Below are 25,698 nucleotides of genomic sequence, written 5' to 3'. Positions count from 1 at the left end.
GTTAGAAAGAAGAACAGTAAAAGTAAAGCTCAGGGGCTTCGCAGCAGGAAATGGAAAAGGACAGCGAAGCTGTTACAGAATGGCAGTGGGAGACACAGCCCTCACTGCAAGGCGGGCTGCGAGGGAAGATCTTACTTTGGATGTGCAGAGGCATCCTCTGGGCAAGGACAAGCTCAAAAATGAGCATTTCTCTTCTCTGCTCCCTAAGGGACGGGTGTAGCTCACCAGCTGCATTCTCCAAGTGAACGCAGAGTGGCACCGAATGACAAGACGAGCAGAATCAGCGGATTCAGCGTGAGAAACGCGTGTTATGCTGGCACTGCTTGGGCTGCCCTCATCCACGCCTGCCACGGAAACTGCGGGCTGAGAGCCACTCACTGCCCTCCAGGGCAGCGACTGACCTGGACTCAGCAGGAGCCCAGATTTGCGTGTCAGAGAGGCCAGTGTTTCCTGCGGACCCTGCCTCTTCCTTCCCAGTTTCCTTCTGACGCAGAGGGGCTCCGACAGACCTGCTCAAGTGTTGGAGAAGCACCGCTTGCCAAACCGAGCGCTCAGCGGTCACACAGTTCCCAGAGCAGCGCTCTGCAGCCCCTGCTGCTGTCTCTCCACGGCCCATCCTCTGTGGGGACACTGGATGCAATGCCTGTTACTCAGGGACAGGTCACCTGTCTCTGCCCAGCACCTTAGTGCCGGGGGCCGAGTTTTGTGTGGGAAGCCGACTGCTCGGATCTCCCGGGACAGGCTGACGACCATGGAACAGGGAGTGGGGCAGGGTCATCCTCAGAACCTCCTTACGGCACTTGTTGTCAGGTCTGAGCAACCTACTTTCAAATAGCTTCGCTGAGACTTGATCGATGTGCAACACAATCAGATCCAATGTGCAGGGGCTGGTACGCTGGGCCCCAGGTGAAATCAGTGCTGCAATAAAAACGAGATCTCTCTCCTTTTGCATTATTAGCCAGTAAGAGGCTCTCTCTGATCGTGAAACGCTAGGGAAAATCACCTTACTGTAATTTTGACACCCTCTGCTCTTCTTTCTGTTTCTCAAATTATTGGCTCCACATGGGGTATTTGATTACATGGCCACTCAGGGAGTGGCTGTTGCATTAAGAAACACACTTTATAAAATCACATTGGGTACGGTAGGTAATGAACCAAAAGAGTCAATCTAGATGAGAGAAACATGCAACTATAAATTAGGAGTAATCTCATCCATGGGTACAAAATAGCTAGTGATTTATTTACTACCCTGTGCTACTTTTAGATCACATTTAGGTTTTCAAGAGATTTCAGAAGAAATTCACAGGATAAACTGCAGGCGCTCAGGTTGGGCTTTGTGGTGGAGCAGACAAAAGTACTGGCTCGGTCATTTGGCTTCAGTTCCTCCTCTTAATAAATGAATACTCGCAGACAACGCGCCCGGAAGTTGCTGCAGTCCCATGTCGCTGTCCCTGGCACGTGTGGAAAATATCTGTGCCATGGACTTAGTCCACCCTGAGCTCCGCGACCCCACAGGTGCAGCCCTGCCTCCTGCGCTCAGACCCCTGGAGCCACATGAGACCCAGTCCCATGCCGCCAGTCCCACACCCCAGCCTGGCCACCCACGCCCGGCTGTGGCATGCTGGACTGACTGCTCGGGGAAGCCCTGTGAAGTCCCCTTCCTTTCCCCCGGGACCACCTGCTGGCGCCTCTGGAGATCAGCTCTGTGAGCGCAGCATTGGGTCGGGAGGGGGGAAAGGAGCTGAGATGCAGTCGCCCTGCGCACTTTGTCCCTCGACACAGGAACTGGCCGGTGCCTCCCAAACTGGGACGCACTCTCCACCTGGGCAGCTCCATCCGGGCACGAAGCCTCGGATGGCTGGTGGCTGTCACGCAGGAGCCGGCGCTGACCCAGAGAAGCCACAGTGTGTGCCTGGCCACCACTTGTCCTACTTCTTGGCTGCATTTATGGCTCTTAGGTAGACAGGATCAGCTCTACATAACAGGAAGCCGTGAGCACAGTGATAACACACTAACATGATGAGGTGCAAGGTAATGAAAAGAAATAACACCAGCAAAACCATAAAGATAATCAAGACAATGGGAGCTGCAGTTCCATTGAGGAGAGAGACCAGAAAAATGAATGCATTTTTCATGGGCCTGTGAATGCACCCTGCTTTCTCTACCCTGGAATCCAGTCTGTGTGACCAGGAAGCCAGTTTGCAAACACTTGCTACACAATGCAGCATTCCTTACGAGCTGACCCCGACTCAGCAGCAGAGCACAGGTGCAGGGATGCTGCCTTCCACCTCCCTAGTGCTCCCTGTTGAATCAGTTTCCCACTCCCAGCCTCCAAGTGCACGGATCTGACATCCTACTCTACTCCCTTTCCCCACAGATCAGAGAAATACCCGGGACATTTGCTGGGCTGCGGGACGGCGCTGGGGAATGCTTCCCACCCGCCAGAGCCCGAAGTAAAGATCATGCCCAAAGCATGCTGTAGCGGTGCAGGCTGCAGTGCTAACCCCTCAGTTGGCTTCCTTTAAGAAGCGAGTCTGACCAGAGCTATGTGGCCAACATGACCTCCCCGCTGACGGCCACGGCTGAGGGCAGAGTAATGGCCTACGGAGCTGTGAGGCTGACAGGAGGTAACATCCACAGCCGAAGTCAGAGTAACTGCACCCCAACCCCATGCCCACCTTAGTGCCTTCATAGCTTGAAGGACAATACCCTAATTACAACCATAGATTTTGTCTGTCTTGCTTCTAATTTGAATATGCTTTGACTTCTCTTTAAAGCCTTGCCTGCATTGGTTTCCATGGAGATTTCATGCACTTCTTCACATTTATACACACACTTCACCTTTACCCTGATTAATGAATAATAAAATTCGCTGGGTGAGACGGACCCGTGCCTTTTGCCAAGGGAGCATTGGCCGTTGTCCCAGTTCACGCTTTCTCTTTACCTGTCTTAAGTTTTTCTTCAGCCTCGAGTCACACACTGGGCAGGTGGGGACTAGAGAGTTGCTGCAGGGGTCTCTGGCACCCACCTGCATTTGTTCCTCTCATCCTTGACTTAAGGGCGGAAGGGCCCACGTTACAGCTGCCCAAGGCCCTGGGTGTGAATTTTCCCAGTGTGCAGGGTGCTGACGGAGCTGGAGGAGCAGGAGGACTTTCCTCAGGACGTGCTTCTGCAGAGAGGGTGTCGGTACAGACACTCAGCAGGACTGAAACACGATGTCACCCAGAAACGCGGTTTGAGGAACTCGGTCGGCGAGAGCGAATCCGGGAATGTCCGCGCGCCCGGGACTGGCTGGATGCCACGCACCTCTCCCGCATCTCAGGCGCGGAACCCGCATAGGACACTGCACAGTCGCCGGCTGAACAGCTCTGACTGCAGGAAGGCAGCGGCGGGTGGGGAAGACACAGGACACTGAGCTCTGCATCCTCGGGTCTTGGCTGCTGCCCCCGAAAGCAGAGACTTGGCTCGGGAGGGGCAGGGACTCAGCTGAGTGCGTGTGTGGATGAGGCCCTGCTCTCTCCCTCTCGGAATGAGGGCAGTCACTGAGTGGCAGTGAAGGGGTCCAAGCACGGAGGCCGAAGGAAGAGTGCGGAGGAGCCCAGGAGGCCCGAGTGAAGGCGCTTCCTGCCCAGCGGTACTAGCCAGCCTCGGCGGGGACAGAGGTGACACGGCTCCTTCACAGCTGACTGCCAGTCTGTGAGGCTGCCGTCCGCAGGCAAAGCGAGCCAGGTCTCTGCCAGGGCCCTGCTGAAGGCCCACACTGGTGCACTCTCCAGGCCGCGGGGCGCTGGGTCCCTTTTGTCCCAGCATTTGGTCCAGGGCCCTGTTCCTGCCCCATGGTGCCAATCCCTGCAACTCCTGGGTGCAGCACCTTTGCGTCTATGAGGCAACTTTATTCCAAGATGGGGATGGGCCCCAGGGTCTCAGGCTTGGCAGACAGGCGCCGTGCGACCAAGCTACACCTCTACCCCATCGGGCAGCTCTGTGGGGTCGGGCTCAGAGAAGAGGGGCTCGAGTCTAAGTTAACACCCGATCATGCCTGTGAGATAAGACCTCTGTACAAATCCCTGTGCCACGTGGGGTGCATGGCGTGTGCCTACAGTCTCTGCACCTGGGAGGCTGAGGCAGGAGGATCACGTGAGCTCATGACCAGACCAGCCTGGACAACCTAGCAAGACCCTCATTACAAAAACAAAATAAGCCCCTGAGCTGCAGCATTTGGAGAGCTGTGAGGTCGGCGTGGTGCACCCCGAGAAGGCACGGAAGGTGTCCCCACTTCCCCTTCCCGTGGCAGCTGCTCTGGCTGCGCTATGGCGACTGAGCATTGCACTCTGAGCAGGAGGAATCAGGCGGACCGGGTCTTCCGGACATCCCCATGTGGAACACTTTTCCCAGAAGGCCTCAGCACAGTGGCCACCGGAGCTGGACGACTCAGAGCAACACTGCGGCTGCCCTGGAGAAGCAGGTGCGGGGCCGGCTGGGCAGGGCAGCTTTCACTGTCACTGCTCCGTCTCCATCTGCAGTGTAAAGGTCTTTCTCATCCACTCTGTTCTGCCAGGCTGGGGCAGTGTGAATGGAGAGGCCGGACATCTTCATCTCCTTTCGTGTCCTGACAGACACAGACTGCAGCACACTAAGATCAGGGTGCAGGCCCTGACTCATTCAGGAAAGGAGAAGCACCATTCAGGTCACCGATGCTGCCATTCAGGCAGTGATGAGCAGAGGACCTGGCCCTGCCCTGGCTTCTTCAGGCTCCAGCCTTCTCCTGAGCCAGGTGCCCATGAGACTGCAGCCCCACTCCACGTGACAGACCTGGGCCACTCCTGATGCAAGTCAGGTTTTGCTGGCTCTGCCGCCTTCTTTTTTTTTTTTTTAATTTTATTGGTACATTTTAGGTGTACAATACAATGACATTCACCATTGGAAATTTGCACCTTTACGTAATCTGTCTTGGTTCTTATTTTTTCCCCTTCCCCTGCCCTCCCTTCACCCCCTCCACCCTTCCCTATTTGCAAAGACCTTGTTTCCATTTTTTTCCTCTTCTCATATTTTTTCCTTTCCCTTTTTTCCCTTCCCCTACCCCTCCCAATTTCCCTGCTCTTTTAGACCTTTTCTTCCTGTTACACAATATCAGTTATACATTTTTAAATTAAAATATTAAGATCTAGGAGACATTACCACAGATTTTACAGAATTTAAAAGGATATAGAAAGCATATTACAAAAATCTTTTTTGAAATAAATTTGACAACTTCTAAGAAGTAACTTAGAAGACAAATTAATGAAACTAACTCTGGAAGAAATATAAAATTTGAATAGCACCTATTAAAGAAAGTATATCCTAGCTTGAAAACCTACCTATATGACAACAGCATGCTCATAAACATTTTAACTGATAAATTATATCAAACAAAGCAGAAAAAAGAAGGAACACTTCTCCCCTCATTTTAGGAACTCAACATTGTGCTAATCCTAAAACTGGATAAAGATAATAGAAGAAAAAAGTATGAACATAGATAGACATTTGTTTAACAAAACAAACTATTAGAAGTCAGATCGGGCAGGATGTAGAAAGTGGTTTTGTTATAGGGATGGCAGTGTTGGTTCAGCATTGGAAGATCCACTCCCAAAAGTCATCATTTTAACAGAGGAAAGGAAAAAGCCACATGATCCTGTCACTAGTTGAAGAAAGAGTATTGGACTAAATTCTACAGTTGTTCATGGTAAAAGCTATCAGGAGACTAGAAGTAGAACAGAACCTTCTCAACAGATCAAAGGCATGTACTCCATACTTCCAGCGAGAACGCCTTACATAAATGGAGAAGATACAATGCTTTCTCCTTAAGGTGGAGAACAAGCCTGCCGCTTTTTTTACAAAACCAAACAGCAGAGACCAAACCCAAAGGGAGTCTGATGAACAGTCACAATGTTAGACTCCCTCGCAGCTCTGCTCCTTTGGGAACGGATATTAAAAACAAGCCCCTGCCCTGCATATGTTCCCGTGAGACTGTCCCTCTACGGGCTCTGAGAAGGCTGTGAGAAGTCTTCACTCGGCAGCAAAAAACACCCACGGCCAGCAGTCTGGTTCCAGTCCTCGCTACGAAGGGCGCAGAGGACCTAACCCTCGCTGACTGCTGCGCGCGCGACCCAGCCCTGCCTCACCTCCAGCAGCTCGTCTCCTGCGCGGATCCTGCCGTCGGCGGCCGCGGGGCTCCCGGGGTGGATCCCCACCACGAAGACGCTCAGGAGCGACCGGTCCTTGTTGCCCGCCAGGCTGAGGCCCAGCCCCTGCCTATCTTTCTCCAGCTCGATGATGTGCAGCTTGCCGGGCAGATCTGCGTACCGCTGCCTGATTTTTTCTATAAAACAAGAAAAAGAAAGTGTAAGGAATTGAAGAGAGCAGCTGACTGATCCGGAAGCCATCAGGGCTTCCTGTACTACCGCGAGCCCCTGACTGCGTGCTCTTTAGGACAGGCTCCTCGGGGCCACGCCCACTGCTGTCTCTCTGTGCACTGCGGGGGCCGAGGCAGCACAAGGCGGGGAGACCACGGCGGCGCCTCCCCTTCACCCCCAGGGGAAGCAGAGTATGTACCGAGCAACAGTACCGAGCCACGAGGGGGATCTGGGCTCGGAGACGGGGCCATGGGCAACAGCCGCGGCTTCTACTCTCATGGATTTATGGTTCCGTATGAGAGAAAAATCAACAATTTATTCTAAAGCATAATTGCACTTAACAAACTCGGGGTCTTGTGCATGTTAGGAAGGATCTACATCCCTAGCCCCTAAAGAAGTCTTTAAAATACACGAACGGCCTAAAGTAAGTGAATCGCGTGAGCAGAGCAAGGGGTGTTTCAGAAGTGGGTGTCGCTGTGAGGTCCAAGCTCAGCCCGCTGTGAGGTCTCACACTCGATGGCCATGGGTCAGAAGCGCTTCCCTCTGGGGCTCCGGGTACCACTCTAAACTGGGCCGGATAAGACTCGTTTCTGGGCGTTGGAAGGTGTAAGGAACCACGAACAGTCCATGAGGCGTCTCTCACCTGCACTCACCCAGGTGCAGCGGCCTCAGACCCACGCACTACTGTGCTGCGAAGCAATTGGCTCGTCAGCCGAAGGGTAAAGAAAGACAGGTTCTGGCCCTCCTGCAACTAGGCCCGGCTAACTCCCTTTGCGTTACGTGGATGGACTCCGAGGGCAGCTTGCAGCACGAAAGCTGAGCTCCAGGAGTCCCAAGGAGGACAGGAGAGGAAGCTGCCGGGCCATGGCCACTCCACCAGCCTTAGCGACCTGGGATTGAAGTGAGCAGCAAGTTCCAAACAGTAAAACAAGTCCACACACACACTGGGAGCCAAGTGTCTGCTTATTTTAGAAAGAATAAATGTGCTTTGCAAAGATTTTGAAGAGACTCTTAAAAGACTTGCAAAAACTTTAGTGATAAAGAACATGGTTCACAAAATACAGCATCACGAAGGGATTTGAAATGTACGAAAGCGATCAATAAACTCAGGTGCCCTTACAGTGGGCTGCCGGGACCGAGAGGCTGTGTGGAGGCTGAAGAACGGGGAGAGCGGGAGGTACGCGGACCCAGACAGTCACAGCACCCTTGGCTCGGCAGAGCTCAGCCAGCTTCGCCGCCACAGGGGCACCAGGAAAATGCTGACTTATCAGTGAGCGAGCCCTCCGCTAATGGCGCTCCTGGAAACCAGAGGACCTGTGCAGCTAGACGAGACTTCCCGAGTGGGTGCGCGGGTCTCGGGCATGGCTGGGGTCCCCCAAGGAGAGGACAGGGCATCGCTGGCTCAGAGAAACCCTTGGGTCGCCAGGTGCTGCAGAACGAGGCCGACCATGCGGCCAGGCTAAGTGGTGCCATCCCAGCCGTGTCCCTCAGGGGCTGGGCCCGAGAGCCCAGGCTCAGCCGGCACTTAGCTTTCCTCTCCGCTGCTTCCGGGACAGGCAGGGTGAGTCGGTTAAGGAGCCGAACCACAGCTAAGAAAATAACACAAAACAGGCTTTAGCACAATCCAGAAAATAAGAAGGCAGAGAATGGTTTTTTAAAAAGCCAGTGATGACTAAGAGGGCAGTAAGATCAAGGTAGTAGATACACGGAACTCTCGACTCTCAGAAAAGACACATTTCTGAACATTCAAACCCAGAACACTTACAGAAACAGGCTGTGTTTCGGGCCACAGTAGAACCGTCAATAACATACAAAGAAGCAGCATCATACAGGCTGTGTTCTCCGAACATAGCTCAGTCAAACCAAACACTGAAAATTGACTATGAAAAGATAAATTTAAAATCTCATGTTTACAAATAAGTTAGTATTAGTAAAAAGCCTAAGATAGGAAAATAACAATTTTAGGTTTCCATCTTGATGAAAAGAGACAGTGAAAGAGGAACTTGGAAGGCTAATTCTGAGTAATTCACCAGACAATAATTAAAAAAAAAGATAATTAGACTTGATACCCAAGAAGTTAGAAAAAGAACTGTAAAGCAAATGCAAAGAAACAAGAGAAAAATAGCAAATATAAAAGCATCTACTGAGAATAGATCAAAACCAAGCAAATGAGATAATACAAAAATATCACATAAAGATCAATGAAACTAACAACTAGTTCTTTAAATATTACACAATGTATAAACATATTGAGACACTGTGTTATCCCATTAGGATGTATAATTTTATGTTTCTATGTAGCAATTAAAAAGGAAATTTAGTTCAAAAAAGAAAAACTAGTTTTTAGAAAATAGGACTGCAAAAACTGCACAAGGAAAACAAGAAATGGTATAAATAAATTATAGAACTAAAAAAGAGAAATAACGTCTGACAGCTTTTTTTCAGGTAAAATGATGATGGATGGCACTATCAATATGAACTATATAGTGGCAGACTTAAAAATATATATGACAGGCATATTTCTCAAAAAATGTAAAAGGTCACATTTAGTACAAGAATAAATGTAAATTTCCAACAGATTTGTAATTTTTAAAGAGGTTGAAATATATAATATTTCCTTTCATTAGAAAACTCGGTGCTAGATAGTTTTATACTTCAATTCTGTAAGATTTCAGCTTAGAGTAAATTTTTCCCTAAGTTGTTCCAGAACATGAAAAAATAGCTTAAAATTTTTCTCACCTCATTTTTTGAGGCTGGTGTAATCCTGATTATAATTCTCGTAACAGATAAACACAAAAAAGATTATACTTATATTTAACTTGCTATCACTAATGTAAAAGTCTTTTTGAAAAGGCTAATTTAATCCAAGAATATTTAAAAATATTTAATTTCATCTCTATGTGACAAGTAATATTTGACCATTTTTTGACCAAAAAACAGCTTCATATGATTCAATCTAAGAAAGTATTATGAGGAAGGGTGTATCCCAGAAATGCAAAGACAGTTAAACATCAGGAAAGCTTTCAAGAAAAATTATCCCATTACTAAACTAAAGGAAGATCAAAGATTATACTGTAAGATGGATAAAAGCATTTGATTAACTATACCTAGTTAAGATTAAAAATAAAACAGCTGGCAAAACAAAATAGAAGGGTGCTTTCTACACCTAAATCTACAGATAGAAAAATAACACAAGGAAGTATTTTCAGTATTTTAATCTAACAAAGAATTAATATCCAGGGAAACTCTACAAGTGAAGCAGAAGATGATGGCATCCCTGATGGAAATCTGGCCAAACACGTTTTCATGTGATATATCTTCACATAGAGACATGTGAAGTACTCAAACTCACTAGCAATTTTAGAATTGGAAATTGACCTGAGATGATGAAACAGGGTGGAATATCAACCTGACCGGCTTTGGGATCCACCCAGGGGTTGGTGGAGCCCACTTGTGGGTGTGTAGCATGGGTCATGGGGCCATGTCTTTGGGGTCTGCGTCTGTTCCCTGGCCCTTACATTCTAGCGCTGACCCCCTGTTCTGCTTCAGCCACCATGAACTAAGCAGCTTTGCTTGGCCACAGCCCTCTGCCATGATTTGGTTGCCTTGGAGCCTACTGATCATGGACTAAATTCCCTTACAATGTGAGCCAAGTTAGACCTCTCCTTCTTTAAACTGTGGGTTTCAGGTATTGTGTCCAGCACAACAGGAAGGGTGACTAAGGTAAGGAACTGGTACCAGGAGAAGCAGGGTCTTGGCTATGACTATACCTGACCATGTGGCTCAGAAGCTCTTGGAACTGGTTTGTGGGAGGAGTCTGGAAAGGTTTGAAGAGGCTGGGTAGGGGAGCCTTAGAATGCTGTAAGTGGAGGTTAATGGATGATTCCAGTTGGAGAGGAGAAGACCAGAGGCTGATAGGAACATAGACAGTAAAGGCCAGGCTCAGGAGATTTCAGCTAGGGATAAGGGCTCCATTGGCAGCTGGACTAGCGGCCCTGTGTGCTCAGCAAAAAAAAAAAAAAGTGTGTATAATTTGTCCATGTCCTTAGACTTTGGAGGGGATTGAGATTAAGGATGGTGAACTACTTGATCTGGTGGAGGAAATTCAAAGGCAGCCCAATGTTTGTACTGTGACACGGTTATTACTAGGTGCATTTAGTCAGATTTATAGTGAGGATTAGGGGCAAAAAGCAGAAGAGAAAAATTTGAAAATCTTAAATTTTGACCCTGAAGGAACAGTGTATAACAGAATGCAAGAGCTGTGAGGTCAGAAAGACTTCCTTCCAGATTTCTTTGTTTGTTTGTTTATTTTGAGACAGGGTCTTGCTATGCAGCTCAGGCTGGCCTTGAACTCATTATGTAGCCCACACTGGCCTTGAACTCACAGAAATTCTCCTGCCTCAGCCTCTTGAGTGCTGGGATCACAGGTACACGCTGCCATTCCTGGCTTCTTCCAGATTTCAGAGGAAGGCCTGAGAGGCCAGGCAAGGAGCTCCTGAGAGGGTGGTGTGTGAAGCTATGGGAATGAAGTGAAATGTGCAGTGGAGACCCCAGGAAGTTGGCTCTGTCATGAACATGGAATGGATGCCAACAAAACTACAGGCTATTGAGTGAAGCCAGCACAACAGAGAGGCGTGTGGACTGCAACAAGCAAGCCCCTGGGCTGGGACACCCCAATCCCTTGGGAACCCATATTTTACCACTGTGTCCCGAGGCTGGATATGGAGCTATCAGGCTTAATGTTTGTCCCGCTGAGTTTCGGCCTTGCTTGAGTCCATTCTTCTCTATTCCCCATTCCTCCCTTCTAGAATGGTAATGTGTACCCTGTGCTACTGTACCAGGGATTAACTTGGTTTTGATTTTCACAGAGGGTCACAGCTAAGAGTTGGCGATGGGTCTCAGAAGAGACTTGGACTTGGGCTTCTGAAAACAGCACTGCTGAGGCTCTAGGAAGGCAGTGTGCTTCTGCTACTGTGCAGGACAGCTGTGCTGTCAGGTGAAGTTACGGACTGGCTACTGCCTTTACTGGGGGATGAAGTGTGGTTTAAAGAGGAGTTTGGTATGGACTTTACAAGGGTGAGGTGGTGGCCGGGGAGGCGCACGACTTGGCTGGCTTGGGATCAGCACACTTCTGCCTGGCTCTGAGGTCTGTGTCTGGTCCCGCTCCCCTGTGCTTCTGGCCACACTGAGCTAAGCAGCTTTGTTTCACCACACCCCATTGGGGCTAAGCTCAAACCTGGTAATCAGCTTTTTCTTTCCGGTTAAACCCACCTTATTGGGTAAGACCTGTCACCTCTGCCCTCCGATGTGTGAAATGAGGCTTATCAGTTAGGCAACTCCCAAAGCCCTCTAGCTGGGAGCTGATGTAATAAGGGTGCAAACCCAGGTCTGTCCATGAGTCTTCACAGGGTTGTCTGAAAGGATCTTTCTAGGTTTCTTACTTCTTCTACTTCTCCTGGTAGAACATAAACTCTGTGGCTGTCTTCTGCACCTACAGCAATGCATGGCATGTTACCTTCAGTCTACACTGCTGAAATCATAAACAAGTCATGTCTAAGGGCCTCTGCAATCTGCCCCTGAAGAGTGATGCAAGAAATCCACCTGAGACCTAAAGTCTCCAGATACATATCGTTTCCCCCAAAGACACTGCATTCCTTCAGTTACAAGAGGGACTCTGGGAAGGGCAGGGCAGGGGATGTAAAAAGAATTAAGATGTGTTAAGTACACATACCAACTCCTCATGATGTGCTGCAAACATGTACCGATAAAAATTAAAATAAAAAAAGATTATTAAAAAAATGGGGAGGGGAGGACTCTGGGAAGCTGAGACAGGAGGATTGCAAGTTTGTGTCCAGTTTGGGGAACTTAGTGACTAAGGGAGACCTTGCCTAAAAATAAGTGAAGACCTGGGTTCAGTGCAATTCCCAGTACCAGCAAAATCAAAAACAAATACAAATAACCCAAAAAAGCATAGTTTTCTTTTTACACTTGTATTCAAAATTAACAAAATCCATAGCGCTGCCAGAAAAACAAATTACTATGTGTACACTTTCTTTTCAAATCCACTCTCTAGCCCTGGGTGTGCAGCTCAGTGGTAGAGCGTGTGCTTAGCATGTGCCTGGCCCTGCAACCCCCAGCTCCCCAAATAATAAATAACCAGAAAAAAATCCACTGTATTGAACAGGAGAGACTTGAAAAGCAAGAGGCTTGCAGTGTACCATTTCTCAGTGTCACAAACACAAGGAAGAGGAAGCAGAAGAATGCCCCGAGCTCTGCAACACACGCTTCGGCTGGGTTTTTACTCCACACATCTTCAGCCTTGGAGTTCGGGTTCCTACAATGTTTACTCAGACTCAGGACAGGAGGTGTGCAGGGTGACAGGTCCTGCTCCTCAGACAACGCACTGGCGACGTTTTCTTCATCTCATGGAATCAAAGACTTTTAATTCAGGCAAAATAAACTAAGAAATCACAGAAAGTTAGCTTCTCTTAGCCCCTGTCCAGCTCTTGAACTCTATTTCATAGATAAAGAAATAAGCCTGAAGAATAAAGATCTCTAATATAGTTATGAAGCTAATTTTTAGCCAAAAACTAAGATCTCATAGTAGAGTGTAATTCAATTCTGTCTTTTTTGCATTTTGAGCCAATGCCTCAACACGTAGTCCAGGCTGGTCTTGAACCTGTGACCCTTCTGCCTCAGCCACCCTGAGTGAGAGATTACAGGCATGTGCCACTCTGCCTGGCTTGAACATCATTTTGAAAAGAAAAGTTGGCTTCGAATTTCTCTTCATGGGTTTAAGAAGCTATGCTCAGATCCTCACGTTGCCGGCATACCTAACGCCTCCTGGCACAGGGACCCGTGTCAGCTCTGTGTCACCGAGTCCTAGGCAGGCGACTGACCCTTGGTGGGCCGCTGACCCTCTTGTCTGCCGGCCTGAGCCCTGCCGTCTGTCCAGCACACAGCACGCCAGAGTCCGGCCAGCTAGGAGGCCCCCATGCGGGGGAGCGTGGACGGCCACCATGCTCACAGCGAAGTCCCCCAGGGCGGCAGGGCTTGCAGAGGTCACACTGGAGGACGAGAGAAACCACAGAAGCAGGACAGTCTCCGGAGGCCTCCCCCTCTGAGAAGTGGGAACCTGACCGCCCGCCCTCGGCCCTGCAGCAGCCCTAGTTCAGGATGGCACCCGACGCTTTCCATCCTCTCTCACCCGGCGTCTGCTGCGGAAGCCACCCTGTCCTGCGCCAGGGCTGAGCTGCACCCTAAGGGACCCGTGCCCTGACCAGGCTGCGCTGTCCACGGGATCCAGCTCGCCAGTGGGGCCCTGACCTGGACAGGAGGAGAAATAACAGAAGAAACATCCCGGTCGACCGCAGCCCTGGCCCACTGTGTGTCCCAAACCTGCACCTCTTGGGTGCCCAGGCCAGGGTCGGACTGCAGCCAGAGCCCCCTCCCGCCCGCTGTCCCGCTGCAGCCCTTCCACCCTGGCCCTGAGGAAGAGGGGAAGGGAAGCCTAGGGGAGGGAGATGGGGTGGTGCCCGGAAACCGCAGCTTAGCCCTGGCTCTGAACGCTCCAGGCACCCCGCCAGGCTATTTTTTTGTCTGAATTTTCAGAGAGAAAAGGCCATGCCCATCCTGCCCGGTGTAGCCAGGCCAGGGCCTACTGTCCCGTGTCACAGACAGCTGGCTCCTTGTCAGGGACCCCACACCTTGCTGGCTGGGGGGCTCTCCAGGCTGCCGGGAGTCGTTCCCATGGCAACTAGTGGGGTGGGAAAAATGTCTGAGAATGGAAAGTGGAAAATGTACTCATTTTAATTTCACTAAAAATATATTAAAGAAGAATAAAGAATATTGTTTTACTTAAAGCCAATGGGTTCCTTCTCCAAAATTAACAAACAGAAAACCCAAAGGACTCAGATTTTTCACATACACGAAAAACACGAATACACCATGCATGCCCATCTGCAAACTACATAGCTACTCGCTGTTAGCAACAAAACTCGCCAAGTGTTAATGATCCAGAACCTGGCCACTCCTGGCCCTGGTGTTTCCAGGAAAAATTTGTAATAAGCGGCCAATCTTTCCCCTGACAAGCGACTTTGGTGGGGTTCAGGGGACACCATCTCGGAATACAGCGTGCTGGCCCCAAGTCAGCTACAGAAGCACCTCGTCCCGTCCTGAAGCCATGGGACTTAGGAGAGACTGTCCTGACTGTCCCAAGGCAGGCTGCATGGGGGACTCCCTGGAGAGCTCCCGTGCCGTGCTGCGCCAGGAGACAGGCAGGTCCTCATGTCTGAGGCCCCACGGGGCAGGAGGAGCTGGACAAACGGCCCGCTAGGACTCTGAGTGTCACAGCCAGATCAACCTCCTTCGTCCAATCCAGCTTCCCCGGGACTGTTCTCATCTTCACTAAACCTGGTATTAAAAGTACACTCATTTAGCCGGCACAGGGCTGTGATCCCAGCTACTCAGGAGGCTGAGGCAGGAAAAAAGCAAGTTCGAGGCCAGCCTGTCTCAAAATAAAATAAAGGGGTGGGGATGTAGCTTAGGGGCAGTGTCCCCGGCTTCCATCCCAAGTATCGAAAGCAAAATAAAACAGCTTTATTCTTTCTTTGGGACTTCATTTCCTTACGAAGGAAAACATATCTGATTTTTTTCGGAAGAAGTGGCATATAAAACATGTACTAAATAAAGTTTTGTTTTGTTTGATCACTTTTTTTTTTGTTCTCGGTTTTGTTTTTTGTTAGTCCATGTTTGCAGCACATGATGTTTACATCCCCGAATGGAGTTACCACAGAGCACGTCTTCCTCCCTCCCTCCCTCCACCTCTCCATCTCAGAACTATCATCTCCCTACTTCCTGTTATCTGTCTTTTATTTTGCTCCATCAGTTTCTTATGCTTTTCACTTGTTGATCTGTCCTTAGTTATAGGGACCTCAGCCATGAACCTAACACAGAAAGGAAAGCCATTTCTTTTCTCCTGCATTGCTAGAACACGTCAGGCAAGGGGCAGTGACTCCTATTTCCAGTAACCCGCATGCCCTTCCACTTCTAAATAAAAATCAGAGATGAGACAAGCAGCCTACTGCTTTCCCACCAGGCAGTCCTCAGTATCCCTGAATGAACGTCAGGCCACGGGCATGGACGAGAGAGAGGTCTTCTGACTCAGCTGAATAGTTGCTGGTTCTAAACATGGGTTTTTCAGCCTATGACAATGTAACTGAAAAGGAATCCTAGGTTGCTCATAGCTCTGTATCAAAGGATCGATACTTTTTCCCTCTCTAAGAAAGACAAAATAATTTCTCCTGAGGCCTCCTGTCTCCTATCACCATAGGTGATTAAGAGTTGCTAGGAAACAGAACCTTCCTCCTAGGACAGAAACTTAATTCAAATCCAGCCCAGGATTTCAATAGCAAATGCTCAGCGTCCTGGAATAATAAATAACTCATGGCAATTTCAGACGCACTTAGCTATCCAGTCTGCTCCCAAATATCAAAGAGAAAATATTTTTAAACATTATTCCTATACAATGAATATGACAATGCTACTGCTTAAAAAAATCAGGGATGAGGGCCGGGGATTTAGCTCAGTGGTTCTGCCACCTGCCTCAGAAGCGCAAGGACGCGAGTTCAATCCCTGGTACCAGAAAAAGCCCCCAAAACAACAAAAAAGTCAGCCATGAAAAAATGTCAAAGTAATTATTCATATGTAGTAACCAACTTTTAATACTCCGAGAGTCAGTGTATGAAGATTTGGGCAGTAAAAATGTATAAAGGAAATCACAGCAATTCAGAAGAAACAATTTACAAACTCAAGCAAGCAGGCTCTCGCCTGGCAAATGAATATTTAGATCCGTAGAGAAAATGGAAAGACGTTAGCACAAACCAAGCATGTCTCACACTGCAACAAAAGGGCAGACCTTCTCGTAGTATAGTAGACATTTTTGCCAGGATATGAAGTTGATAATACAGGGACCTGTAGATGGAAATTTGCAATCAAGACACGAAACCACAGAACTGGAACTCAACACAGCAACACCAGCTTACAGGCATGTGGTTCATATGTGCAAGGTGCCAGCCCAGTGCTCTGACTCACAGAGTGGATGGGAGCTCGGGTAAGTGGGCATCATCACCCCCAGACGAAGAACCCAAAGCACGGGGACACAGCACTTCCAGGCAGCCGGGGCCACGGCAAGCCTGCTGCTGGCCTTGAGTTTGGCTCTGGAGTCTGTGATCTTAGGGCAGAACCAGGGCCACATGACCAAAAAGCTTTGGGTGTGGAACTCGGAAAAACACACAGGCTTAAATGGTTTCTTTCCTTTGTCTCATAAATATGCAACCCATATTAGATATAAGCTTGAAAAAGAAACTCAAACACAGATTTAGAAGAAAAAAGTCAGAAACTCAAACAGGAATCATTAAAATCATTTTCTTAAGCGACCGTGGAGTGTGGAGGTAAAAAGTCCTGCTAATAGTGTACCTCTAAAATTTCCTGAGTCAAAAGCCAAAGCAATCAACATGCAGTGAGCAGAAAGCAGCTGGGGTGGGAAACGTCACAGTGAACTTGCTCTGTTAGACATTAGGTTGACCAGTGGCATTTTCTGCAATGTGAAATACAATCCTACAGATACCCACTTACAGTAGGAAGGAGAAACAAATCGTGGCACAAATGGACATTATGCAACACTGAAAACAAGCTATTTTCACAAGTAACAAGAAGGTTGGATGTTGGAAACTTACTGTTGAGCTAAAGAAACCAAGACAGAAAAGTGTTTCAAAGCCAGGCAAAGGTATCTGTGGCTTTAGAGGTCAAGACAGAGGTGACCTCTAGGGAAGAGGAAGGAAGCACTGAACTAAAGGAGGAGCGGAGTGGTTTCCAGTGAGAGGCGTGTTGTGTTTAGTGACCCGGATGTGATTTGTGGGATACGCCCTCTGTGGAAATTCCGCGAGTTACAAGCTGGATGGTTTTCTGTTTGTACAGATTTCAGTAAGATTATTTTTTTAAAAAAGACATATAGGGGGCCAGGGATTTAGCTCAGTGGTGCCACCACCTGCCTCACAAGTGTAAGGTCCCGAGTTTGATCCCCGGTACCCCCCCCCATAAAGACATAAAATAGTGTAATGTTTTAATTTGAATGAGTTGTAAAAATATATTTTGAGACAACAAAAAATGTGATTGTGGATTGCACAGTAGGGTTACGGTGCCTATGCAGATATCCCCCAAGAGCTTCCTGTGCTCATAGGTGGTGCTTTGGGGGGTGACTGGACCTTGGGGCTCATAGCTGACTTACTGCCGGGGGCGGGGCAGGTGAGAAGAGGTGGTCACCTCACAGGGCTCCCAGAGTGAGTGGGGAGAGCCCCAAACTGTTGTGCCAGAAAGGACGCAGCCTCTTGAGCCTCTCTTACTACAGACGGGCTGTGACACAGGAAACCCAGCCCTGGCCGAACGCCAGCCTCGGGGACCGCGGCCCGGGGCTGAAAAGTCTCCGCCGTGCCCTCCGTTCTCCGGCTTCGCCGCAGGTGCTGGGGTGGAGGCTCCTCTGAGTAATTTTCTGCATGAAAAGTGACCCCCGAGGGGAGGAAAGGACAAGCGGGCGGAGCGCAGGGGAGCCCCGCACTGCGTGGCGCCATCAGCCCTGGGAGGACGCGGAGAACCAGGGCCCCCGTGACGCAAGCCACAGACTTGGTGGCGACAGAAGTGTGCTCGCATGGCACCTGCCTGGTCCCAGCGCTTGGGAGGCTGAGGAGGGAGCAGAGAAAGTTTGAGGCCAGCCTGGGTTACTTAGCGAGACCTGGTCTCAAAATTTTAAAAATAAAAGGGCTGGGGACAAAGCTCCGTGGTAGGGAGGCTCGGGGTCCACGCCAGCCCCACAGCGGGAGGGTCACCGCCGGCTCAAGCCAGGCTGCACTGCACAGGGAGCCCCCTGTCCCCCGGCAGAATCACCCGGGAGAGGGTCCATCCCTCCACACTGCGACATTTCTAGAAACAGGGAAACCCTCTTGGCACTGGATTTGGCAGTAATTTCATGGATGTGACTCCAAAACACACATTGGTAAGTGTGACTTTACCCAAATTGAAACTTTCGTTCATCACAGAACAATCAACAGAGTAGAAGGGGCGCTCTGCAAGGAGAATGGGCTGGATACCGGTGACGTCCGGATTTTATAAAGGAAACCAAACAACCCACCTGCCACCACAAGCCCAATTACATTTTGTTACTTTTTAAAGTTTTTAGATCCACTTACGGAAAGTAAATATATACAAAGATAGACCTACAGACATGTCCTAGACACTAGTGTTGTCAAAGGATGTCCTAACTAAAAGTAAATGGCTCAATACAATTAATAACATAGGGGCAGGGTATGCTTATTTTTCAGCAGAAAATAAAAAGATCCTGTGGCCATCATCCCAGAACGCACCACCATGGACCAAGGTGATGGATTGCAGCACAATGTGACCCCTGCTGAGAGCCATGCAAAGGCTGCATCTGAGCCGCTCCCCTCACCTGAGACAGTCCTGGGACCTGCAAAGATCACCAGACCTGATGCAGCTGCCGTTTTCAAACAGAGAAGGGGGAGATGCAGAGGACTGTAATACTGATTATGCCCAAGGCAGGCTGTGAGAGCTAACCCCACAAGTGGCTTGTTCTGCAAAGTGAGTCCAGCTGAAGCCTATGTGCTGAGGTCGGAGTAACTCGCACCCACATTCCATTCCCGCAACTAAAACCTTCAGACTAGAAGGTCAATGTTACACTTGATCTTAGCCAAAAGGCGGAGAAGCGATAGAAGGTCAGTGTTCTAATTACAATCATATATTTTGTCTATTCTGTTCCTAACTTGAGAATGCTTTGTCTTGTCCTTCATGAGCCTTATTTACATTAATTTAACAGAAACCACTTATAGCTCTCCTTTACCCCAACTGACTGCCAATAAAAGCCAGTGCCCGGGACCGGCCAGCGCCTTTGGCAGTTCCACTGGCATTGGTCGTCCTGGCATCCCTCAGCCATGCTCCGTGAGGATGAACACCGGAGGCTCATGAGGCTTGGGCACCTGGCTGCTGGCAGGACTGGCGGGAGGCGAGCGGAAAGCTGCATACATGGAAGCTCTGCGGCACGGACACAACGGAGTTTCCATTCTGAAGAAGCCCAAGGTGAACGCACGTGCTTCCTGTGACCAGCAGCGGCCACACGGAGGCCACAGGCTGAGCTCCACACCGACTCCTTCACACTCTGGAAGCACCGGGAGACGCTGGCCCCGAGGCAGGCAGGCGCTAGGCGCTCACGGCTGGCAGGGACTGGACCCTGAGCTTCCCATGGCCGGAGCTCACTAACAGAGAACAGACTCAGCCAAAGCTACGAGTGCAAAGGAAAAGCGGCTTCGCCTGAGCTGCATGCCAGGCACGTCCTCCTCCAGCACCGGGCAGAGGAGGGCTGTGGGGCTGCTGCTCCGGCGGGCACAGACGGGAGCGGGCAGAGGCCCCGGGCCGGACCCAAGGACCCCGACAGCTCTGTGGGGCCCCGGAGACAGGCAGCACCGTCACAGAAAGGTGGGCTCAGAGCACCGGCCGCAGCTGCGTCCACACTCACATCTCAAATCAGGTCTTAAAACTACACCCTGTGAACTGCCAAGGAAGGAGGGGAAGACTTTGTAGCCGTCAAAAATACAGAAGTAAAAAACACAGCACATGTTAATCCCTCAGGCTTAGATACAAAACCCTTGTCTTACATAGAACTGTGTAGGGCCTTTTGTATAGTTCTGAGCTGTAGAGTTAAGTCTTCTAAAGCCTCTTTCACTTTATACCGTCCTAGGCATTCCCAGTCGAATGATCCGGTTGCATGGCACGTCAATGTGGCTTTCAGCTCCAGCTTACAAACTGCATTAATATGCCTAAGGGTGAACTATGGTAAGCAATAACAAAACACATATTATAGAAATCATTATATTAGAATCAACAATGTTAAGCTACAATCATAAACCTTAGCTCCTCCAAGAGAATCTAAATACTTTCTAGGCCAAAACATCTCCCACTTTTCTGGCCAGATAGATAAACATGTGCTGTTTCGATTCTTTACTTCTAGATGAAGTCCTTGAAGTGCCCCACGGAAAGGCGTAAATGTAAATGTGCCATCTCAGGGTGCAGGACACAGACGCACAGTAGGGGCCACGGCCAGCGTCAGGCGTGCGTCCCGGCCCAGGGCCTCCATCAGGTCCCTGTGCCTGCTCGCTGGGGCTCGTGCCACTCCCTGGCCCCCCCTCCTGCGCCCGCCTTGCCACTGGCTCCACACCAGGGTCCTAACCCCCTAGCAGGTCCGTCGGTGTCTCCAACACTCTTCTCCCTGCCCTCAGAAGCCGCGCATCTGCCCAGAAGGAGACGGCCTCTCACCAGCTCTGTCACTGTGCAGCTTCTGTGCAGCCAGGCTCTGCAGTGGACACAAGTGGAAGGGACAGCCCACAGAGAGGCGGCCGCGTCACCTGCTGCCTCGCGCCCACGAGTGGATCACAGGCCGTGTGGGGTGCTGCTCAGGCTGCAGGTCACAGGCGGTTACACAGCAGTCAGAGCACGGCAGACCCCCTGGGCCCTGCCCGCTGGACGGCCGAGCTCCAGGGAAGAAGGGCCCAGAACCAAGCTCTCAACCTTGCCGGGTCACAGTGCTCTGTCCACGCAAGTGTGAAAAGGAATTGGAAAAGGTGACATTGAGACACCTGAAGCCAATCGCGGCTGGGGAACAGAAGCGAGCAGAGGTGGAGAGTGTCACCAAGGGAACTGCGATGCATCCCCTAACCCAGGTCCCAAAACAGCAAGGGACCCCTACCCTAAGATCTTCAGAAATTGTATTTCAGGCAGGAAGAAAGTTCTGCACAATGCCTTTGACAGCACAGCCAGAAATATGGTTGGCAGCGAAATCAGGAATGCAGCAGAAAGAACCTAATCAGCGTGTGCACTGCCGAAAAGAAGAAAGGCTCTAATGTGATCCCTGCCCTTCAAGCTTGCAGTTGGCTCCCGTGGGCAAAATTACTCCTGCAGGGAGACCTCTATTATGTCTAAGTAGTCCATATCCTACTCAGATGAAAAGCAGCTCTGGCTTTAATAGATTTTTTAAAAAATCAAGCAGCAGCATATGCATGATATTGCATTGTCAATCTAGTACTATTTCAAGAACATATGTGAGCCAGGGGGTCTGCGGTCATGCTGCCAAACGCTGTGACCTCCTCTAGTGAATTTAAATGTGTAGCTACGCAATGAACGGGCCTCTGTGACAATCAGCAAAGAATACTGAAGGTGCTGCTTTACAATTCAGAAAAGCTGTCTTTTGCTTACTGCAGTGATTCCTTAATGCGTTTCTTCTTTCGTCTATAAAATGCTGAATGTTCAATTTTTCAATTAATCAGAATAACCTCGTTCTAATGTAAATTGTCTTCCTTTTTTTATTATGGTGAAGTCACAAACAACAACAACAATGGTAATGAATGTCCAGATCTATTCCATGATTACCATCTGGAAAAGAAAGGGAACCGCAGGAAGACGATGTGAAGGATTTGGGCACTGAGACTGCTGGCATATTCCTGACAGTCTGAACACTGCCCACTTCTCAGAGGCTTCCTAAGGATGATGCAAGCCACAGTGAACACAAAAGGACAGGTTCTCTCCCGGCACAATCACCTTGTGCTTGCAGATGGCCCAGCCCACCCGCTCTTGTGTAAGCCTGGAGCGGCTTCTCCCAGGAGCCCGCCTTTGTGGGCAGAGACCTTACCTGGGAAGCCAGGGTGCACCATCTCGGAGCCAGGTCCCCTCAGGGTGTCTGCACCCTCACAGCTGCCTGGCCTGGATGCTGCCCAGGCCCTCACCGCTGCCTCTGTCCTCTGTCTTCTGCCCACCTTGGCCCTTTTCCGTCAGGTTCTATTCTGTCAGTCCACTGCTATCGGGAGAGGATCAGCCAGGCTCCTTTCAGGCGGCCTGCAGCACACAGCCCCCCGCAGGCAGGAGGGAAGCTGCTGGGAAAGTCTGCCGGGAGCGAGCGGGTGGCGAATCCCTGCGTCCCCTGTGACCCGCGGACGCTCGCTGCGTGGGCATAACGATGACAGCTCCGTCCTGCGGCAGGAAGCAGTGCAAACACAGCCATTCACTGTGGCTGGCTTCAATTGATATCATTTTAACGACAGTTTTCCTGCCAAGGAACAGCAGCACAGGAGCAGCATCTTTCCGAAGCAGCCTGAAAGGGCCGCGTGGTCCCTCCAGTCCCCTGAGCAGGCTGTTGTCATCAACTTCTCTGCTGCTCCAGCACACAGAAACGAGCCCCCCCAGCCCCAGCTTCCCGTCTCAGGTTCTCAGTGACATCTTAAACATACGGTGAAGATTACCACAGCAGCTAAGGCTTCAAGTTAGCTTCTGAGGGGTTATGAAAACAATCATGACTTCAGAGAAATCATTACAAAAATAATGGAGTTTTCTTAACCTTTTCTCAAAACGCTGCCGTGTAGCCCACTGTGTGCCCCAGCCTGGCCTAAGCTACCTGCCGGGGCTTCAGAATCACCTCCCAGTGAATGCAGTGTCTTCTCACCTTGCTGCAGAATGCAGAACGGGAAACATTCATGTGTCACCGTATCATGAGTCGTATAAAAAAGCCAAGAATACTGCAACATCATTTAGTGCTACTTGCTGTGAACAATGTAACTTTTTATTTATAGTTGCATAAATGCATCCCAATTACAGCAAAGGCTGAAGCTCAGGAAGTTTTCAGAATTAAAACAATATTGGCGGGTGTGGTGGCGCATACCTGTTATCCCAGCACTCGGGAGGCTGAGGCAGGAGGACTGATGAGAGTTTGAGGCCAGCCTGGGCTACACAGTGAGCTCAAGGATAGGCTGAACTACAGACTGCCTCAAAAAAAAAAAATAAATAAAAATAAAATAAAAATAAAACAGTCAACTTCACCATTCTCCAGTTATAGAGCTAGAATAAAAATAATACTTATTTTACTTAGTTATAAATCTGAAGGATCCATAAAAGGCTGATTACGTAGGAAATGAGAAAAAGAATTTAGATGAAACAAGAAATTAAATCTTAACCTCTATTTCTTATGCTCTCCCCTCTATTTTGCACTGACAAAAGCAAAAATTACCAAACAAACAAAAATCACCACGAGAGCAAATAGATGAAAACAGATACAAGCGAATGTGTAAATAGTGTTAGGCATCACCAGGGCTGTTCGCTAGTATGTAGCACACATTCTCAGCGGCTTTAAATCTTGGCGATAACTACCGTCGATTGCAGTGGCATCCACCGGCAGAGACAACTATGAAGTCCGCGAAGTACGGATGATAGGAGAGAGACGAACTTTTCAGCCAGAAAGGCTTCCGGCGGCTCCGTGAGTCTCGGGCATGTGTCACTTCCTGGCCGCACTGGGTGGTCCTGGCCGCGGGCTGCCCAGCTGAGAGTCAGACGGAGTCCAGAGGGGTTCAGGCCCAGACGCCATGGCTGTCGGGAAGATGAGGCCATTTTAGATCCCCTTTTGCAGGCAGCAGCCACCCGACGGCTCTGCTGTTCTCAGCGTGGACGTTTTCACTCTCCCTCCCAGTGGGGCCCTTGAGTCCGCAACACTTAAGTCCGCTTTAGGTGGAGCTGCACCTTACAAACACAAAGTCCAACAACTTTTAGTGAACTCTGAATGCTGCAGCTATCTCAGTACTCAGTTGAGGACCAGTCTCAGGTCCCCAAACCCCTCCAGGCCTGGAGCCGACCCTGCCCAGCTGCGATCCATCCCCTACAGGTGGGCTTAGGCACGAACAGGGCCGCACCGTCAGGCTGCTAGAGACCCGGGGAGTGTGAACAGTGTCCCCCTGGAGGGGGTGGCACCAGCGCTTTTGCCTCTTCATTCGGCACTTGCTGATGGGCAGCTGCTTATTTCCAGTGTGCGGCGAATAACGCCATGTCAACGCTCACACGCAGGTGTGCACGCACGCTCTCTCTAGAACCGCTGGGCTGCACTCCTGAGAGCACACCGTATCGGACCCTGAAGAGGCCGCCATACTGTTTCCACAGCGGCTGCAGCTTCCGCCAGCGGCGTGGGAGGGCTCTGGCTGTGCTGCTCGCTTTTATAAATTAACGTCATTCCGGCAAACGTGCAGTGGTTCTACTTTCCATTTCCCCCATCATTAATGACGTTTAACACCCGTATGTGCTTATTCACTACTCACATGTCTTTAGAGAAATGTCACAAGCTTTTGCCCATTTAAAAAAATTGGGTTGTTTGTTTTCTTATTATTGAGTTGTGAGGCAAAATGTTTTTTCCTTCCAAATGAGCACACTTTCTTCTGTAAAATGCAATGGATTAAGTACAGTCGAAAGCAGAAGATTTCCTCGAACTTTCTTCTCAGAGAAGTCTGGTGTGCATTCTTCTGCACTAAGGGTCCTAGGAAGTCCAGGTTTGGCCTTACAGTTTGGCTAAAATCTGCTGTTTGCCTTTGGCTCTAGAAGACCCAAGGCTTGAAAAATACCTGGATGTGACTCTGGCACCCGCAGTGACCCAGTGACAGCACAGGGGAGCAACGAGCACAGAACCGTGCACTGATGGCCCAGATCCGGACACAGGTGCTGCCGGGTCTCACGGTGACTTGGCGTGGAAAACCTCTCCCTGTGACGCGTGTGCTTGCTATATTAGCTTTCAACCGGTTCATCGAGGCATAGCACTTTTTATTACTATGAGGGTGGGACACTGGGAGTAAGGATGGCAGCTAGTTTTATTATTAAAATTGAAAAGCGACATAGGAAGATTACCGAAGGTTGAGAGAATAAGCTTTACACAGTACAGTCACACTCTTCGTGAGGCAAGGAATGTTCGTACAAACGCAAACCCTGCCCGGCCGCTAATGGAGACGGTTACGCCGTGACTCTGCCACCCACCCAGCGAGCCAGCAGCCGTGCTGCACAGAGCAACGGGAGAGGCTGCAATCTCAGCTCTCACGTTTCAGTCGGACTGTTAGTGTTCAGATTTTCCTGCGTATTTCTCCTACATCAAGAAGAATGGAGCAACAATGAAATGTCAACCCTACAACACTACAACTCCATAGGAGGGAAAACTTAAGAAATCACAGCCACAGTCTAGGAAAGACCCAGCTTCCATCTGGAGAGAAAGAGTAGGGAGGGGAAACTGAGGAAAAGTGAATTAAAGCTTCCTCTTCCTCAGGGAACCCAGGCAATGCCAAAGTGTAAGAGGAAAATGTTAAACTTGACATTATAATTTAAACCTTACCTTATAATTATAAATGTTTCAAACTTTACATTATAATTTTTGGCTAAAATTTTCCAATGT

General features: G+C 49.6%; 1 protein-coding gene across 5 annotated transcripts in view; it reads right to left on the bottom strand.

Annotated features, from left to right (window-relative positions):
• Positions 1-25,698, bottom strand: part of LOC101719449 (PATJ crumbs cell polarity complex component) — a 174,415-nt gene that overhangs the window by 65,405 nt on the left and 83,312 nt on the right. For all 5 annotated transcript variants that reach the window (XM_087212785.1, XM_021255649.2, XM_087212786.1 and 2 more), the window contains one exon: positions 6,162-6,358. In XM_087212785.1, coding sequence (XP_087068911.1) covers positions 6,162-6,358 — 197 coding nt within the window. The remainder of the gene's footprint in view (positions 1-6,161; positions 6,359-25,698) is intronic.

The sequence above is a fragment of the Heterocephalus glaber genome, unplaced genomic scaffold (genome assembly GCF_053883595.1).
Source record: "Heterocephalus glaber isolate CG9 unplaced genomic scaffold, H.glaber_assembly_v1.0 deba00001442, whole genome shotgun sequence".
Taxonomy (NCBI): domain Eukaryota; kingdom Metazoa; phylum Chordata; class Mammalia; order Rodentia; family Bathyergidae; genus Heterocephalus; species Heterocephalus glaber.
Note: the sequence above shows the minus strand (reverse complement) of the source record. Positions and strands in the feature narration are given on the sequence as shown.